The sequence below is a fragment of the Rhinolophus hipposideros genome (genome assembly GCF_964194185.1).
Source record: "Rhinolophus hipposideros genome assembly, chromosome: 13".
NCBI classification, from domain to species: domain Eukaryota; kingdom Metazoa; phylum Chordata; class Mammalia; order Chiroptera; family Rhinolophidae; genus Rhinolophus; species Rhinolophus hipposideros.
Genome location: NC_138059.1, coordinates 57,134,739 through 57,153,858, shown reverse-complemented (window position 1 = coordinate 57,153,858; position 19,120 = coordinate 57,134,739). Strand labels below are relative to the sequence as shown.

General features: G+C 40.7%; 1 protein-coding gene across 4 annotated transcripts in view; it reads left to right on the top strand.

The window, feature by feature from the left end:
• Positions 1-19,120, top strand: part of CA8 (carbonic anhydrase 8) — a 201,842-nt gene that overhangs the window by 89,572 nt on the left and 93,150 nt on the right. For 2 of the 4 annotated variants that reach the window (XM_081070898.1, XM_081070899.1), the window contains exons 2-5: positions 10,309-10,357; positions 13,054-13,422; positions 15,379-15,459; positions 18,911-19,059. In XM_081070898.1, the coding sequence (XP_080927024.1) occupies positions 18,960-19,059 (100 nt within the window). In that variant the 5' untranslated portion in view covers positions 10,309-10,357; positions 13,054-13,422; positions 15,379-15,459; positions 18,911-18,959. Of the gene's footprint in view, positions 1-10,308; positions 10,358-13,053; positions 13,423-15,378; positions 15,460-17,551; positions 19,060-19,120 lie in introns of those variants that run through there. The other 2 variants (XM_081070897.1, XM_081070900.1) reach the window with 2 other exon arrangements.

Sequence of the window (19,120 nt, the reverse complement as noted above, 5' to 3'; positions counted from 1 at the left end):
TACAATGTGCTTACGTTGAAACAGGAATTTTTACAGCTGGAATTATAATTCTGATACTAAGTAGTTGTTTTACTTTGGTCCCTTAATATTTCTGGATGTCTGTTTCCTCAGACAGAAAATGAGGGGCTTGGACTAGATAAAGCTCCTGTCAGATTAAAAAACTTTATGGTTCTGCTAGAGGCTTGATTTATAAAGGAAAATTCTGTCCCCCACCCCACCCGTCATTTGCAGATAATGTGCTATATTTCGCAAACATTGCTAGTAGAGCATCTATTTTCAGTTTCCAATACAATGGAGAACAATGTGATCCATTTAAAAGCTAGCTCATGAGAGAATATTATGCACCAGTTATCAATCTTTCTATTTAATTTTCTTGATAAGGACTATATGATAAAACATTTCTTTGCTGCAAAACTAATAGCAGTCTGGATTGTACTGTATTGTACATGTACTCTGTAATAGCTCTGAAAAAAGGATTTCATATTCATTGCCAGTGCAATTTGGATGTGTTGAGAAAAAGGAAAAAATTCACTGTTGTGCTCATCTCTCCTCACCGACTGAATAGTTAAAAAGACATATGGTTTCTCTAGATCATTAGAAACCATAACTGTTGTTTCCAATGTGGATTGCTCTTGTGTTTATGATCCAGAAATGATTGCTATTAAGATCATAAGAAATTTTTTGTTTAGTTTTAAGAAAATATTCTTCTGTTTACATACATGCTTTCTTAGAATGAGTTAAAGGATGTTTACTAAGAAAGACAAGAGAGTTAACTGAATTAATGGGAAAAGTATTATTTTAATAAATAACTCAGTTTATGGATGTAGTTTCTTAAATTTCATTTCTCTAACCAATAGTCTGGCTAATGTGTATCCATTGGTGATAGTAAAGAGATGGCAAAAATTTGTTTCCTTAGAGAGAGACAAGACTTGGACATATTGGGCATGTGATGTCAATGGTTCCTCATCTTTATATTCAATTGCAGTAACAAAGTTCCTACTCCTGGGTTAGGGGCAAATACCAGAGTATATATTTTTGATGACATGTTAACTTCTAAATGCATAATTTAAAAAATACCTCAAGATGATAGTTTATTAACCAATAGATAATCCGCACACAAAGATGCTTAAGAAATGCTTTACAAAAACAAAAATTAACCCATCAATACTGACATTACTCTTTTTAACGTGTATTTATTACTAAAGTACAGTTGACATACAATATTATACTAGTTTCAGGTGTACGACATAGTCATTCGACATTTATGTACCTTACAACGTGATCGCCATGGGAAGTCTAGTAACCATCCTGACAATACTCTTAATCCTTTCCAATTTCTGATACCCTGACCAGGATACTCCATAAACACATACACACGCATGCACTACATGTACACACTACATGTATACATACAAAGACACACAGATGTGATCATTCACCACACGTGGATACAACCCTCCTACACACACACACACACACACACACACACACCCCTTAAACTGTTGACAGTGGGAAATGAGGACATACCTTGCAGTGGCAGAAGTGTCAGGCAAATAGTGGAAGGACTGAGTGGGCTTGGAAACCTAGTTAGTGCAGGACCATTCTGTGTGCTGCTCCCTCATCTTTCAAGGCAGCTGCTGAAAAAGGTGCCCAGGAGAGTGAAGAGCAACCTGGGGTACAAATCAGGGAGGACTGTCAGCCGGCTGCTCATCAGAAAATCAATTCACGGAATACCCAGTGTTAATAGAATAAAAGACAAAAACTGCATGATAATCTCAGTAGACACAGAAAAATATTTGACAGAATCTACCACTCTTTTATGATAAAAACACTCAACAAACTAAAACTAGAAGGGAGCTTCTCAAACCGATAAAGAGAATCTGCAAAAAACCACCAGCAAGGGTCCCGTTGAATGGTGAGAGACTGAATGCATCACTGAGTGCCCCTCACCAAGGTAGGGCTGTCCAATCTCACCAATTCTGTTCAGCATCATCCTAGAGGTTCTTCCAGGTGGGGGAGTGGCAGTGGCTGCTAATGGGTGCAGGTTTCTTTTGGAGACGATAAAAATGTTCTCAACTTAGATCATGGTGATGGCTGCACAACTCTGTAAACATACTAAAAACCATTAATTGTATACTTTCAAGAGATAAATTTATGTTACGTAAATTATATTTAAAAGTAACTGTTAAAAAGTCATTACAATGCCAAATGACAAATGTTATAATAGCAGCTAACCTTTTTCTAAGCACTGAGGGTGTGCTGAGCGGTGTGGGAAACTCTTTGAATACATTATCTCCATAATCACATATAAGGTAAATGTTCCTATTATATTTTATAGTGTTTTGCAGAAGGGGAAACTGAGGCTTAGGAAGTTCAAGTAATCTGCCAAGGTTACACAGCTGACAAGTGGTGAAGCTGGAATTTTGTCCTAAATAATACCAGGCTGAAAAGTAGAGTAAGCGTAAAGGGAAGGACCTTCCAAATTCTACTGTTATTGAGCACATGCTCTGATTATTCAATATTTGTACCATTACAAGCCTGTGGACTTACATAGGCCACTTCTCTTGGTATGAAGTAGGGGACTTGACCTGGAAGAGGGGGCTCATCTACATCACAAAATGTTCCAGAAGTGGGCTGAGCTGGACACATGGGTTCAGGCCTGGTGAGCTCATGCACCTGTCATTCACCTACAGCAGTGATAACAATATCTTCCCCAGATGATCATTCATACACAGGTGCCTAACAGTAAGACCATCCTCTTCCTGCAGCTCCTGGGAAAACAGCACGGAGATGGATTTGTAGCATCATGTTCTACCTCTTAACAAGGCAACCTTGCCCATGGAGAGTGAGCATTCGTGAGGAAGGGGTGGGACCAGAGCAGGCGAAAGGGACTCTGGGAGGTTTCCCTTGTGTTACTACAAAGATGAGCACCGAAACTCACAGTAGGTCTGCTCCCTTCTTCCACTGGGGCAAAGGGACATCTTTCTCCCTCACCTACTCTTTCTTGCTTCCCTTTGGTGACCTGTCTTTACTTTCAGGGCCCTTGGACATTTCTTTTAATGTAAAAGATACTGAATTGGAAGGTGAAAATGGGTAGGACAGGGTAAGAAATCTGAGTTTGCCGAGCTCATCACCACCCATAAGGGCTGCAGGGGAGCGTGACCTCCACGGGAGCTAGGATGTTACTGCTGCCCTCAGGAACCTGAATTGGTTTCTTTTGAAACTTTCTATTAGTGCTTTTTAATTACAAAATTAAGTCATCTTGTTTTTATGAATTTGATCCTCAGTTTTACCTCACTGTTGATTTCAGAGTGACTGCCCCTTTGTTTTACTCTAGGAAAAACCTACGTAAACTTCAGCATTTGAAATAGCTAGCTATGAGACATCTACAAGGGAAAACAGAATAAGTTGAGAACATAATGTTTAAATGATTCTTAAAAAATAGCTGCGTAGAGTCTTGTGTAGTTGTCCCTTGGTATCCGCGGGGGATTGGTCAGGACCCCCTCAGATACAAATCAGGGATGCCCAAGGCCCTTACATGAAATTGTGCAGTATTTGCATGTAATCCACACACAGCCTCCCGTACAGTTTGAACCATCTCTGGATTACTTATAATACCTAATGTAAATACTGTGCAAATAGTTGTTCTACTGTATTTGTCTGCACGTGTTCAGTACAGACGCAACTACCATAGGCCGAACTGCACAGCACACGTCAGCAACAGCGTAGTTTTGATCTGTGGTTGGTTGGATCTGTGGGTGCAGAACACACAGATATGGAGGTCCAATTGTATGTATCTTTCCTATGAGGGAGTCACAGACATGAATGACATAAGCATTGTGACGTATGTATAAAGCCAGCACTATCAGGCACAGACAACTCTCTGTCAGCAAGTTACCTGACTTCAGAGAAGACTTAGGAGGAAGCCACAGAAGCTTGGGTTCAGGGTCCCTCACTCTCATGGGTTCCCCTGCCAGGACCTTGGAGGGGCTCTAGCAATTATTTTTCTTTTAATTTTCTATTCTTTTGAGGAGAGTCATTTTATTGACGTATAACATTACATAAAGAGAATGGACAATTTTGCATTATTCTTCCTGAAAGGATGCTCCACCCTCACATTATCTAAACTTTAGGCCCCACAACACCTGCACCAGCCTCTGCTTGATCTTGTTTCTGGGGAAAAAATCCCTTCCCTCCTTCCTCTCTCCCATCCTAACCGTGGGAGCAGATCCCGCTTACCAAAAAGCCTCTCGTGTTCTGAGTGGTTTTGGTATTTGGTTTGTACTTTGATAAAGACAAACAATATGACAGTGGTTTCCTCAGGCTTGAAATAATGTGCTCAAATGCTCAACATTAAATCTCAAAGGCATAAAGGTAAGAAAAAAAGCTCTAGCATTTGAGTTAAAAAATAAAAGTGTAGGTTAGGGGAAGCTTGGCTGGAGTATCAGTTGTGAAGAAAATAATTCAGTGTTTGGTTTCACCATAAACTCAGTGTGTCAGTAGTGCTAATGAGGTCATTAGAAAGCTCTGGCGTTATGAGCTGTGGAGTAAGCAGGCAAGCATAGTGGAGACCATGGTGCTCGGACGACGTCTAGTGTGTTTTACTGTATTCTGGGAATCCTGTGTCAACGGTGTCAAAACATAGCTTTCAAAAAAGTAAAATTGCAAAAATAAAATGAATATGTGTCAAATGTTTTATTTTAATCATTAATTAAAATCCACGTAAAATGAGATTGTGACTTACAGAGATTTATATTCTCTACCAGATAAAATTCAGTTGCATAGCCATGAACAGGAATCATTTGCATTCCTATGGTTATTCCACGTTTGCATTGTTACCCATTTTCTATCATTTAAACTCTGTCTCTACAGATTTGTGAAATAACCTCACCAATCAAAGGCAATTGAAAGTACACTGCTATGGCATTAGATAATCTCAGAGTGTCTGGTAACAATGCCCTCAGCTCCACTGAAGAGACACCAGAAATCACTTTGGCCCATTTCCAATACTTGTCCCATTTTTCCTACCTGAGGAATATTACCGAGAGGAGAATGGCCAGCAGAGAGTAACCATGAAAGCAGAAGCTCTTGAAATCCTGTATTATATGGACAAATGATGGTACCAGGGATATTTTCGACCTGGCAAAGACAAGACACATTGCTGATAGTGGTTCAAGTTATAAAATACGGAAGAATTGTCATAAAGCAAAGGGTTGTCCTTATTCTGTATAGTTATGGAGGTCAGAACCAGGAAAAAGGAAAGCAACAAAAACAAAACAGGAAGTTACGGCAAAGTAGACCTTAATTCAATATATGAAAGACCTATTCAGAAATGGAAGAGCTAATTTGTGCATTCTTTGCCATTGAAAGTATTCAAGTGGAAGTTACATAATTTTCTATATGAATTTTGTGGAGCTAATTTTTATATTTTTCAGAAGTTTGCTCTAGAGCAGTGTTATCTTATAGAAATATACAATTCGTATGTAATTAAAATTTTTCTTGCAGCAAGATTTTTAAAAAATTGATTTTAATAATATACATTATTTAACCTATTTCCAAATCATTATTATTTCAACATCTAATCAATATAAAAAAATTAGTAAAATCTTCTATTTATTTTTTTTGTACTGAGTTTCTGAAATCCAATGTGTATTTTATACTTCCTGGCACGACTCAGTTTGGACTAGCCACATTTCCAGCGCCCAACAGCAACATGTACCTAGTAATTATCTTAATGGATAGTAGAGGTCTAGATAGTAGAGATCCATTGTTCTCAAACTTTAGCTTGGAGGATTTGTGGAGACATGATTGCTGGGCTCTACCTCCCAAATTTCTGGTTCAGTGAGTCTGGAATATAGCCCAGGAATTTGCTTTTCTAACAATTTTTCGGGTGAAGCTGATACTGCTATTCTAGGGACTGTCTTTGAAAAACCACTGCTTTAGACAGACCTCAGATCTTTTCACATAAGGTGAGAAATGTTTCTCTTGACAATGGACAATTTGTCTCTTATTTTTGTAGGATGACTGTTTTTCATTCAGTGAAATTGAGACTTTCTGTGTTGACTCCAAATGATTCTGCCTTTCCCAGTCTTTATTCAAAGTTTCCTCTATTACATCATTATCTCATTCTTGAGCTCCTAATGTTTTATTTGCACTTGGCTTTCAACAGGGGTACTTTTCACAGATTTCACTGAGACTATATAAACGTTAACATAAGAATAAGTAAAAGGTGGAATTTCAATTGTGCAGTTGTATAAAAGGCATTCAGCAATGGGACTCAGTTTCCCAATGTGTTAGACCCCAGAGGCGTAAGTATCTTTGTGATTTTCTTTTGTAACATCCTTTGGCTACTGAGCCCATGAATCTATCTAAATCTTTGTTGAAACTATGAATTTGTTAAGTTACATAATTTTTTGAAGCTTATTAATTGTACAAAGTGGGCCTTTCTAGTTTTCCTAAAATTACATCTTTTAATCTCCAAGAGGAGCTTTCTTAATTTTATTATTCCAGAATCTGGCAAACACATCCATATCTAATTTACTGACATCACGTCATTTCCCAACCGAAATGTGTCTAGATATCTGTTTGGGAAGTTTTTTAGTTAGGGTCTTACCTGTTGGTGCTTATCCATTAGCCATATCCATAAGGAATTCCTTTTTCAATGTATGCTATCAAAACCCACATTTCTATCACAAGTTTTTTGGCTTGACCCCTTAAAATTATTCAGGTAGTACCAAAGCAGTTACCGGAAGAGAGAGGAAAAAAGGGAGGAATTGCATTTTAGTGTATTGGAAAAGGAAACCGGCCTGGATATTCTTGGTAGCCAGGAAGACAAAAGTTTTTTCTCAGTAGATACAAAGAAACACAGATCTTTATTTTCATGTAACCAAGAAACAAAAGTTTCTTTCCTTCTTAGGAAGTTCCGGAATACAGCTGGGGCCATTTTCTCACAGTCCTCACAAACGCACAAGGTTTCTATCAACTGCAAATGTAAATGGACTTGGATGTGCTTACTAGTCAGGAACAACGGGTTCTCATCAGGCTTCTCACAGGATTTTAAAAATTATGATTCTTGGCTCTCACTCTCTCCCACACCTTAGAACCACTGCTGTTAATTCATTGGAAAGAATTCTTCTGAAGGTCAAACTGATTTGAAGCCATTTTAGTTTTCCACAAGGAGTATAATCATTGCTCTCAGATATTCTGAACGCGGTCCACAAGGAGCCTCTTTCAGAATCTGCAGAATCATGTTGATAATTTAGAATAGCAGTTCAGTTGTCATATGACTGTGCCCCACTACCTTTCGTGTCTGTTTATTTCACTGTGAGAGATTCCTTTTCTGGGTCACAAAATGAGCTAGGATTTTTTTTCTCTCGCAGAAATTACACACTGACATTATTTAATTTTGTTCACTTGGGACGACTGTAAAAATTAGTCTAGAAAGGAAGACTTCTTTATAGCAGAACAAGACTCAACTCTGTAGATGTTAGTAAAACATGAGGCTGTTTGAAAAACAGATGGTGAAACTATTAGAGTCATTGCTGGAAATGTTTGCATTTTCCATTGTGTTATGAACATTTAGGATAACTCCACCAATTACAAGGGAACTGTTATGGAGTCCCTACTAATAGACTCCAAGAAAGTGTATTGTCAGAGAGAAATTTGGAAACCCAAAGAGCACCAATTAGAGGAGGTAAGAGAAGCTTGCTAGAGTTCTAGGTTGGAAATTTCTAGCTGAAGAGAAATGCTGAAAGACTGGAGAGTAGAAAGAATGTCAAGCATCAAAAAGAGACTTGACATTTAAACTTGGGGGAATCACATGACCTCTCTAAAATTTGTCTTTAAAATTAATGATCTTCCATGATAATTTATAGGCTAGAAATGATCCAGAGTGTTTGCTTGCTTGTTTGTTCAATGAAGGCCATAAGACCTGACTGACTTCCATTTATCTGCCCCTTTTCTTTTTGGGAAACATTCTGCATCAACTCAGATCCCATGGTTACAGTATTGCCCCACCCCCAAGGTCACCAAGATGACATTGATACTGAGACTTCCTAGGAATGGCTTTCCTTCCTAGCGCTGCGACCACACTATTGACCAAAGGGTGGTGATCGGTGCATTCTTCAGACTGATTTATGATCAAAAGGGGAACTGAGGATGGAAAAAAGGGGTTCTATGGAAAGTAACCTCGCAGGATGACCTGATCATAAATTCCTAACTGGCAGATAGTGGTGGGTAGTTACACCCCAGCCTTATAACTTCTTCAGTGAAAGGTTTTAAGCCAGCTCTGTCCATTGTTCTTCTGCATTTAGGTTAACACACCTTTGAAATATCAGAAGTAATACTCCTGAAGGGGGTACCAACCCTCAAGAGAGCACATAACCTTAATCATCCTGTAATCAAATCCCTGCCTTGCTTTCTCCCACCCTCACGTAGTGTAATCTTCCTTGCGATTCCTGCTTAATTTCAAATGCATAAAAAAAGCTGCGAAACTGTTATTCTCCAGAGCATTTGAGATATTCCTCCCTGGCATATGTCGGCAGTTTGGCTCAAATAAACTCTTACAAAAATTCAAAAAAAAAAAAAAAAAGAAACAATAAAATTAAGGAATCTTCAAGATCTCTTCTGTCAGGAAAAGTCATGGAAGACATTTGAAACGGGCAAAAGAGATTCCTGGGTATCCTTTCAGTGGCAATCTGGATATTGTCCAAGGGACCCGCCTAGGATAGTCTGATTCTTTGAGGCTGAATCTTTGATTGCCTTTGGCTGATGTATTTTGTAACATTATAGAGATAGAAATAGTGTCTTAAAGTTGTTAGTTTGTAGATTTATTATGCTTCTATTCTTGGCTGGGAACCAACTAGATCCTAACAATGCAGAAACAGATGAGATACATTTTCAATCAGTTCCTAGCCCACAAGAAGAGGATACACTCACCCATTCTGAGTCTTCCTTCACCTGTGCTCCTGTCATCTTCTTTATCCTCAAATCCACCCAGAAATAGAGAATGAGTCAAAGAAAAAAACGTTATGCAAAAAGGCATGGAGGGCATGAAAACAACCTTGAGTATTTTGCAGTTAATGATAAGTTTTGTGTAGTTAGAGTTTGGTTTAATTATAAATTGCATGAGGCTAGATGGTTGGATTTGGCCAGCTTTTCCAAGGCCTTGTGTTCCATCTTAAAGAAAGTAGATTTTATATACTGCATGCAACAGGAAGTCAATAGGAATTTTTAAGCAGGAAAGAGACAGGCTGTTACTGCCTTCATCACTGATATGGAAGATGAGCAATAGAGAGAGAGTTGTCCAGATGACAGCCGACAGATTGAACTATGACAGTAGCAGTGGCATGAGAAGGAAGGCAGGGGTTGAGAGACATGTTTTGAAATGGAATAAACAGGACTGAATTAGAGAGGAATATTGGAATTGTGAGAAGGAAAGCAGTGAAGGTTGATTCCAAGCTTCAACATGAAATGAATGGTGGCTTCCTTTGTTGCAATGAGGAACATAAGAAAAGTGAGGTGGTGAGGGTAGCTGGGGTGAGTTGGGAATGAATTTTATTTTAGATGTGATTTGAGAAGCAATGTAACAATAATGATTATGAAGCTAATTTACATTTGTATAATTATTTACAATTTTCAAGAAATTTTATATGTATTGACTTTTTCTTTTTTACAATCATAGGTTGATGTTTTTGTAGTATATTTTCGCCTTTCATGTAGAAAAGAATGCTATTCTTGTCAATGTCATAATGCGTGAATGTGAAGGAAGCAACACGTGTGCACAGTTCTTTTACAGTGAAGCTACACAACGTTGTCCTTTGATTTAGGGTCGGAGCTTTCCCTATGGATGACTCTGTGGGAAACCTAAAAGCTTGTCAGCTCTGGGACTTTTCCAGTGGTCCCACCATGATTTGTAAAGCCTGTTTCTCAAGGTCATTGCTTGAGGCATTCTGAGTGTGGGTATACCATTTTCAATGTTGTAAGCTCCTTAGAGACAAAGACCAGTTCTGGTCATCATGGTATCCCAAGCTTTTAGGACGGTATCCATCACAGAACACTTAATAAATGTTACCCGGATGAATGGATGGATGGCTGAAAGCAAGTTCAAGTCATCAAAGCTTAGGTAGAACAGGAGGATTGCAGTAGTGACGGACGACTGCCTGAAAGAACCTAAAGACTTGAGTTTGTATTCTCCTTGTGTCTTCAAAGTAGTTCACATGTGACTTGGGATTTTGAAAGAACTTAAAAAGTAGGACAGAAAGTGTGCATAAAGCTCTCATCTCAAATGATTCTCTTGCCTTCTTCTAGTGACCTCATCTCCTTTGGTGGACATGATTACTTCCTTTATACCCAACGTGTAAGTATCATGCCCCATCTGTGTGATCCCTGGTTAAAGAGGCTCATGGATAACTGGTCCTGAGTACATGTGGTTGTCCAAAACCAAACTATCTTAAAGTCAAATACCTAGAGTTACCTGCTGATTACCATCATGTCCTATTTTATTCTGAGGTCTCAAAGGGGTCAAGTTACTTATATGTGCAATACATCTGACATCTTTAAGATGGCTCTTCCTGTATTGTTTAGTACACTTTGAGCAATTTCACAAATGTACTAATTATAAAGACATTCCTGAACATGAATACAATATTACTACAACTACTACTAACAACAACAGGGATAATATTCAAACTCAGTGATAATAATCAATCAAATTAACTCACACATGGAGTGATCTAAGAAAATATGCAAGATGTATATGCCAAATGCCAGTTTCTTATAATTCCACTGAGAGCTTATTACCTGCCACATATAGCCAATTTTGTTATAATGTGACAAATGTGTTCTTAAAAACCACTGTGCTATGCATACCTGGCAATTACAACGACAGGGTTTATGGGGAAAATGGATTTAGGGGCACAACACTCAAAAACTTCATCAGAAACAAAAAGGAATCTAATAAGATGGAACAGTTTTTTTTTTTTTAACAGATGCTCAAACGTTAAGAAATGGTTGAATGCTAAAATAATGTCATTTTACCTTGGAAAAGACCTGATGTTTGTTTGTGGAAGTTGGTGTTAGAAAGATGACAGCTTTTGAAGGGATAGAAGGAAGATTACCCCAAATCTGACAGACACTTGTAACATCAGATGACAATGGCTTGGTTCCTAACACCCGGTGAACTGAGGTCGCTGCTAGATGTTTGAGATGTGCACGTGTGCATTCTGTGTATTCCACACATGACACTGATCAACTGGGTGCAGTTTTCTGGGTTCATCTCATGTTTTCACAGAGAAAAGTGGCATGAGCAAACAGGGACATCTTGTGCTCAAATTGTTCCCTAATGTATCAACTGCATTGGAAAAAGTGTGCATTTTTAAAACAAGCATTCTAGTAAAACTGACTGTTCTAGCTTAGTGCATTATCTGTCTTAACTTATTTCATCCTCCCAACACCACTTTTGGTTTGGTACTATTATTGTCCTCATTCTTTTGATGAGGAAATCGAGGCAAAGAGAGAATCAGTTAACTTCATCAAGATCAAAATTTATTAAGCAACAAAACCATGAAACCACACTGCCTTTCAACATGATATTATGCTAATGATAACAATACATTTAACAAGATAAGTGTTTCCATCAAGGCTTTTAAAGAGGACCACTTGAAATAATCCTTAATATCTAATAAATATTGTGTGTCACTGACCTCAGTCTCTCCTGTTGGAGTTTTGGTCTATTTTTCTGTTACCACCTTGTCAAGGTGGGGAACATCAAGCTATAATGTCCAGTGTTCCTGTCCCTTAAGTAATTAAGGCCCAGTCGGAACTTGTACAATCAGTCTTAGTGCTTAATATGTACTCAGCACCAAGCTAGACTTTCTCTTCCATCACTGATAGTAATTATGCTAAACGTAATATTCAGTGAAGCCTAATCAATGGGGTTCCAGTCATAATGTAAACATGCTGTGCTCCATTAGTATTAAAAATGTTTATTGTTTTATGTATTTCATTAGTGTCCCTGGTTCCTCCTCATTACACAAACTATGGAACAGAAATATTTAATACAAAACATCTTGAATGTTTTCTGTTTTTGAGGAGTAGCATTTTAGATTGCTAAGTAGCCACTTAATTCATATCCCATTGAGAGTTGGTTGCAAATGTGAATGGATGAATAACTAATGACACTTTGAATGGGCTTTTTGGTACAACGGTAGCAAAAACCAGACTTGTAGGTGGGAAAGCGTTATGAAATGAATGTTGGCTGTAGAGCTGGTCATACCTGGTTCTGATCTCAACTATTCCATTTTTAGCTGTGTGATTGTGGGCAAAGCACTGAATTCTCTGAGTTTCAGTTTCTTCATCTATAAAAATATACCTTTTTCATATTATAATGAATTAATGACCTAAACCACATTACACACATGATAGGTGATTTGTAAATCACCAGCCACTGAGAGAGGACTCTGCAGTCTATCAAGACATCAAATCCTGGGTTGTTTTAGCTGGGCGAGGCTGAGGTTGAAGATAAGGGACTGGGAATGGCATGATGCAAGGCATCAAAGCCAGAGAATGGGCTAAAACAAACGGAATAGAAGGATGTGGTGTGGGTGGGGTGTGGGTGGGGTGCGGGGGTTGCACCTAGAGCAAACAGAGATGGACCAAGGCATGGCTGCAGAGTAGGGCTCGTTTAGGAGCAAATTTTGTCAGCATGGGATTCCAGACTCTGATTCCATTTTCCATACCCAGGTGGAGTCTTAAAATTATACATAGAATGTACAACACAAAGAGTGAACCCGAATGTAAACTATGGACTTCAGTTAATAATAATGGATCATTATTATTGGCTCATCAGTTGTAACAAATGTACCACACCAATGCAAGGTATTAATGAAAGGGGAAACTGGGCTGAGGTGAGGGGGTATATGGTAGCTGTGTCTACTTTCTGCTCAATTTTTCTGCAACTATAACCAGCTCAAAATAAAGTCTATTAATTAAAAAACAGTGTAGTTATTATATGTCTCTTTTTCCAACTTAGTTTCCTTTACCCTTCTCTTTCAGGCCACTGACCCCAGCTGCCAAGACTAGTCCAGCATATCTCCCAATTTGCCCTTTGGCAGGATGCAGGAGGGCTGAAGTGTGCATCGGACTTGGTGTTTGGTTGCTAATCGTGTTCCTACAACCCACCCCACTCCGTTGGTGGAGGTGAATCACATTTGCTGAGTTCACCAACTCTGAAGGCAGAAAGCGTGGTGGTTCCCAGCACAGAGGCTGGAGAGAGACAGACCTCAGATTACTCACCACCTCTGTGGCCGTGGACGAGTCTGACCCTTTGTTTTCTCATCTGAAGATGGGATGATAGTATTGAGGCTCTTCTGAGAATTAAGGGAAACAATCTTTGGGAAGTGCTTATGTAGTACCTGGAATACAGTAAGTGCATGCTTTCATTATATACACTTCGTAATAAACCACTCCAAACCTTAGTGGCTTAAAACGATGATTTATAATTTCTCATGAATTCTGTGGGACAGGAATTCAAGCAGGACTCAGACGGGCCATTTTCCTGCTCCATTTACTGTCAGCTGGGGTCCCTCACTTGGCTGAAGTCAGCTGGTGGCTAAGGTGGGCTGGAAGGTCCCAGAGGGCTTTACTCATACATCTGTGCCTCTGCGCTCCTCCATGTGGGCTTCCTTACAGCATGGTGGGCTCAGGGTAGTAGGGTTTCTTATATGAAGATTGGTTTCCAAGAGCAAAAGAGGGATTGGCCAGCCCTCTTAAAAGCTAAGCCTGAAACTAGCACAGGGTCACTCTACCACAGTCAGTAGGACAAAGCAACTCACCAAACCAGCCCTGATTCAAGGGGGAGATAAAATAGCCGCCCCCTTCAAAGGAAAGAGTAGCATGTGTCTACAGGAGGGCAGGGATGATGGCAGCCAGCTTTGGAGAAAACCACGGTGCTTACATTATTCTGTGAATTGGTTTGCCATCTTGCACAGCAGGCATTCCTGCATCTCCTGTACCCAACCGCATGCTGTGGGCAGAGTGAGGAGTCCCAGTTGCTGTGGGAACTGCAGTATGAGTGTGGCCAAGGGGTGATCCTAAGTGGGCCACTGCATCTTCTCTTCATGTCAGACAGGGCTCAGTACATTTCTAGAATTGTTCTGTCAACACAATGTGCTCATCTAAGCATATCATTTACTTTGTATTTTATTTCATGTCATGAGATTATTTTGAATTACGTTTAAAAAAATCTTTAAAACAGACATACTATTTAAATGTGTCATTTTGCACTTTTATTTACACCATAGAAAACCTTCTATTAGCATCATAGAAAAAATAATCTTGATCAAAAAGTGAACCCACGTTGGCTTCTGTATTTGAGTTTTTGTTGTTTTTCATTTTAATTGCATGTCTTCTTACCTCCTTTCCTCCTCTCTTCTGTGGGCAAAAGAGCACTTAGTTATCTTGCAGGACCCAGCTCACATGTCACTTCCTTTATGAAGCCCCTATTGACACACCTGCCACCAAGTAAACTTTACCACTCCCTTTATGTGTGTTGTGGCCCTTGTATCCTGAAAGCCTCTGCCTTAGTAATCAGAACTTTTATTGCGCTAGTATTTATAAAGGCTAACCAGATTACTGTATGGCTGGTGGCACAGGGAAACTAATTCCTAAGTGCCTCCCATGTGCTCTGTGGGGTGTACAAAGAGGACGAGATGAACCCCTAGCTTCCAGGGAGCTCACTGTCTATTGGACAAGGTCAGAAAGACATATTTAAAACACAATCTTAATTTCAGGGCTAGAGATCTGTACAGAGTATTATGATAGCTTTAAACCACTCGAGTAGGGATTCCATTTGGCAAATGCTAGGAAGGCTCCCTAGAGAAGGGAGTTTTGGAAGTCATCAATAGTGATCTCAAAGATCCCAACTTCAGCTGCTGTCGTTTTCGTGCTGCAGAAGGTGTAGGTTCTCCAGGCATAACTGGTGTGATCGGAGAGAACTGAAGAGAGCAATGGCCCATGCCTACTTAGAGGAGACTGGGATTTTCTACGGAAATGGGCTTTCTCACTGAGTGGTGAGGTTGTGAGGATCCTGGTTAGGACCAGGGCTTCTCAGAAATTTGCAAAGTGTTGATAAGGGCACTGTTTTAGACCTTGCAGGCCAGAGAGGTAAAAAGACATGCAAAAAAGCAGTTCAGCAAATAAAGATTACTCTTGAGCTCACCTTTACCTGATGGGCTACTGTAACAGTCAGCTTTGGGTATGCCACTATAACAAACAACCCCCAAATCTCAGTGGCTTGTAAAACAAAGGTTTATTTCTCACTGAATAACTTGTCGACTTCTGGTTGTCTGCGCTCTCATCTGTGGGTCTTCTTCATTCCAGGATCTAGGCTGAAGGAGCAGTACCTTTCTTGGACTCGGTAATTTGGGGGCAGAGGGACAACAATGATGGTGGAACCACATGGTAATTACTAAAGCTTCTATGAGGAAGTGGTACATGCACTTCTACTCAAAGCTGTGTAGGTATCACCTCTGCTCTTCAGAGCAGAGCAGTGAATGACAATAGTATAATTTGCCACAGGCCACTCAACACAACACTAAAAGCTGATGGTTCTGAAGACAGAAGACCAAGAAGAGTTGAAACAAAAGTAGGCTTATACACACAACTTTAAGCAGACAAAATATAAGACTAATCAGATGAAGAAACAAATATGAAAGAATCAGAATGTCTTGCCTTATAAATGAAGATTGAAACTTTCAGCAATCAAAATGTGTATAACGAGGAAAATTTTGATGTCCTTACTGACAAAACAAAAACCAGACTAGCTAACTAAACGACCAGAGCAGTGTCTTACTTCAGACATAAGCCCACTGAAGCTCACATTTTTTGAGTAATCTGGATTGGTGTTGGCAGGTCACAGAAGGTACTTGGAGGAGAAAATGAGATGCTGACTGCCATTATTCAGCATCATTGCTCATGCCTAGATTGCTATTCGCTCAATCACAGCCCATGCAAATCCCATGCATGTTGTGTAGGTATGGGGAGCTAGGACCAGTCTTAATATCTCTTTGTTCCTTTGACATCTAGATTAGCTTGTCCCTTTTAGGTATTTCTATTTATGTACTCTTAGTACCAAATAGCAATTAGTTATATAGGTGTTATTTTTAATGAATTGTTATACTGATGTGATTTGACCTCAGTTATGCAAACACTAAAAGTGAGTGATATAAAGTTAACTTAAGGAATCAAATATGGTATTAGGCCGAAATGCATTACAATTATTTAGAGGGGTGTATGGAGTACTTATGTTCAAATACAGAGGGTGAATATTTTTAGATTCTCTGATATTAGATTTAGGTGTGCTTGTTCTATTTCATAAATCAAAGAATTGGCCTATATCTTTGATCTGTGTGTTTAGGTTTTACGGTGACAGATACCCTGTAACAGCTAGAAATAGAAATTCCATCTTTAGTGATAATATAGTACAGGGTCCTGAGAGGAGAAGGTCTTAAGGTGCTGTTAATTAGCAGAATTCTGAAGCACACAGTCTCAAAGCAATTAAGGCTGTTAATTGACTATTTGGATGCACAGTGGAATGGCTCGTATGTTGCTGGACAGGGTACCCTAGGCTTGCAAGGAGGAGTTACATTACACACATGATGTTGAAAAATTTAGAAAGATCAAATATGGGTAAACATGTTTGTCTAGTAGTTAACTGCATTTATGAACGGTGATTCATTGTTGGCTACATGCAAAAATTGTCTGTTAGCTGCAAAATTCATTATTAACAATTCAGTCTTTCAGCCTATCTGCTGTAAATATGGCACACTATTTACTCATGGAAAATGGAGTTTTTTGCCATGGCGATTTTGCTGTCCTCCGGTTTAAGAAACATCTCTGTAATTCATGTCGTCCTTTAAGAGCAGTGGGTGGCCACACATGGCTATGAGGTAGCATCTATGTACATTTTGGGGCCAGAGGGAACTGAGCAGTACCGCTGAGCTCAGGGTGGCAAAATGGTTTTATTATGGAACCGTCCATGACCATTAGCTGCAGCATTTGATTAAGGTGTGAACTTCTTTAAAAAAAGCTTAAAAAAAAATTCAACGTTGTGAAAAAGTTTTCAGGAAGGGAGAAAGCAAATGAAATATTCCTTTTGGAAGAACGTCAGTGAAAAATGGTTAATGTTTGGGGTAGTGTTTATTGTTTTTATAGCTATCGCTTTAGGACAACTTCTGCTTCTGTCAAGCCCAGGCTCACTAAGGGGCAGGGGAGAGAGGCTAGGCACTAAAGAACGCCCAGAAAGCAGTGAGTAAAGAATGCATTTAGTTTTTCTCAGACCATGACTCAGTCTGCTCAATGGTGGACTTTCTGGTGTCTGTGTTAAGAGGAAAGAGAAATTATTTGAATTACATGAAATCCACAGGTAATCCTCAAAGCTAAAGCTGACCAACAGTTTTCAGCTATTTTGCTGAACATTCTAGAAAGGGGCAGATTGATCCCCCAGCCCCTTTCAGTCCCAGTCCATTTTCTGGAGAAATTTCTAATAGCCTGTGAAAAAAAGAAGGGCTGAGCAGGCAGTGGAGCACAGAACCCCAAATCCTCAAACTGAGCATCTCCGTCCTTAGATGAGGAATTAAGCATTGATAAGGATGGTATGATTTAGAAATCCACTATTCAAACTGCTAACAGACATTTCAGTGAGTGCATAGAGCATATAGAAATAAATTTTACTGAAGACCCAAATCTGAGATTATGCACACAGACCTTCTAAAAACATGGTGTTAACCCGCTCAAGGGTTATTAGCTAAAGTTTTTAAATAAAAGGCGTTAGAACAGGGGGCTGAAGTCATTAACACTGGATTGGGCGGCTCGTTTGTGAGGTAACTATGAGAGCTTTTTGGATCAGGAAAGTTCCTGTTTGTTATGCAATGTGTGCATTTCATTATTTACACGATTTCATTAGGCATCAGAGCTGTGTACACAGCTAGCTGCGTCGGCAGCAGCACCCACAGTCTGAAACGAAAACCACAACATGCTTGCTTTGTTGCCTTTCCCTGCTCTAAACTTTTTCATGGAAAAATTTCCCTAAATTATACTTACTTCTCTAGATGAACACAATTTTTTTCCTTAAATGTTTTTAGGAACTGTAAGTTTCTTGGAAGGTTTTCCATACTCGTCTCTACTGTGTTCCAAGGGCTAGCAAAACAACAACAAAACCTCAGTAATAAGGATTCAGAGTGGGGAAACCGTCTCTGTGTGTCTCCCAGCCCTCTCTTCTCCGACCCAAGGCCATCCATGTCTCCCCTCCCAGGCCCCTTTCTTTTGCTATTTCCTGGAGTAAGGATGACAACAGACAGGTCCGGCCTGGGCCCTGCACACCAGCGTCCTGTGGACAGACCCTGGTGACTCGCGGGCTCCGGGGTGGCGGGCGCCGGGGACCGATCTCCCGCGGTCAGCGCGGGACACTGGGGTGGGGGGCCCAGCCAGCGGTAAGGGTCGGCGCGGTCCGCTCTGTCTCTCGTTTCGGCGCGGTAGCCCCGGGCCTTTTCCTGGCGTCCTCCCCCTGGTCCCCCGGCCACCGGACCGAGGGGGCGGATCCTCACGTGCCAGACACGCCCCGGCCGGGTTTATAATCCGCCGGCTCCCGCTCCCGGAGCCGTGGCTTCTCCCGCTCCGCTGGGGCTCCGGACGCGCTCCCCGCGCCCGCTCTCACACGCGCGTGCTCACACTCACACTGTCTTTCACCACGCGCGCTCACGCTCGAACAAGTGCTCTCCCACTTCGCACACGCGCTCACACTCACACCCGCGTGCTCCCACGTGCACACGTGCGCGCGCTCTCCCAAGCGCACTTGCACGCGCGCCACACGCACGAGCGCTCACCCTGTCCCTCCGGCCCGTTTACCCTGCAGGGGCGCAGGCACCGCCGGCGAGCGCGCCGAGACGACCCACGGCCTTCCCATGGCTGACCTGAGCTTCATCGAAGACTCCGTCGCCTTCCCGGAGAAGGAAGAGGATGAGGAGGAGGAGGAGGAGGGTGTGGAGTGGGGCTACGAAGAAGGTAAGCCGCGCACGCGGGGGGGCCGGGTCCCGGGGCCGCGCGTCCCGGGCTGCGCGCCGCG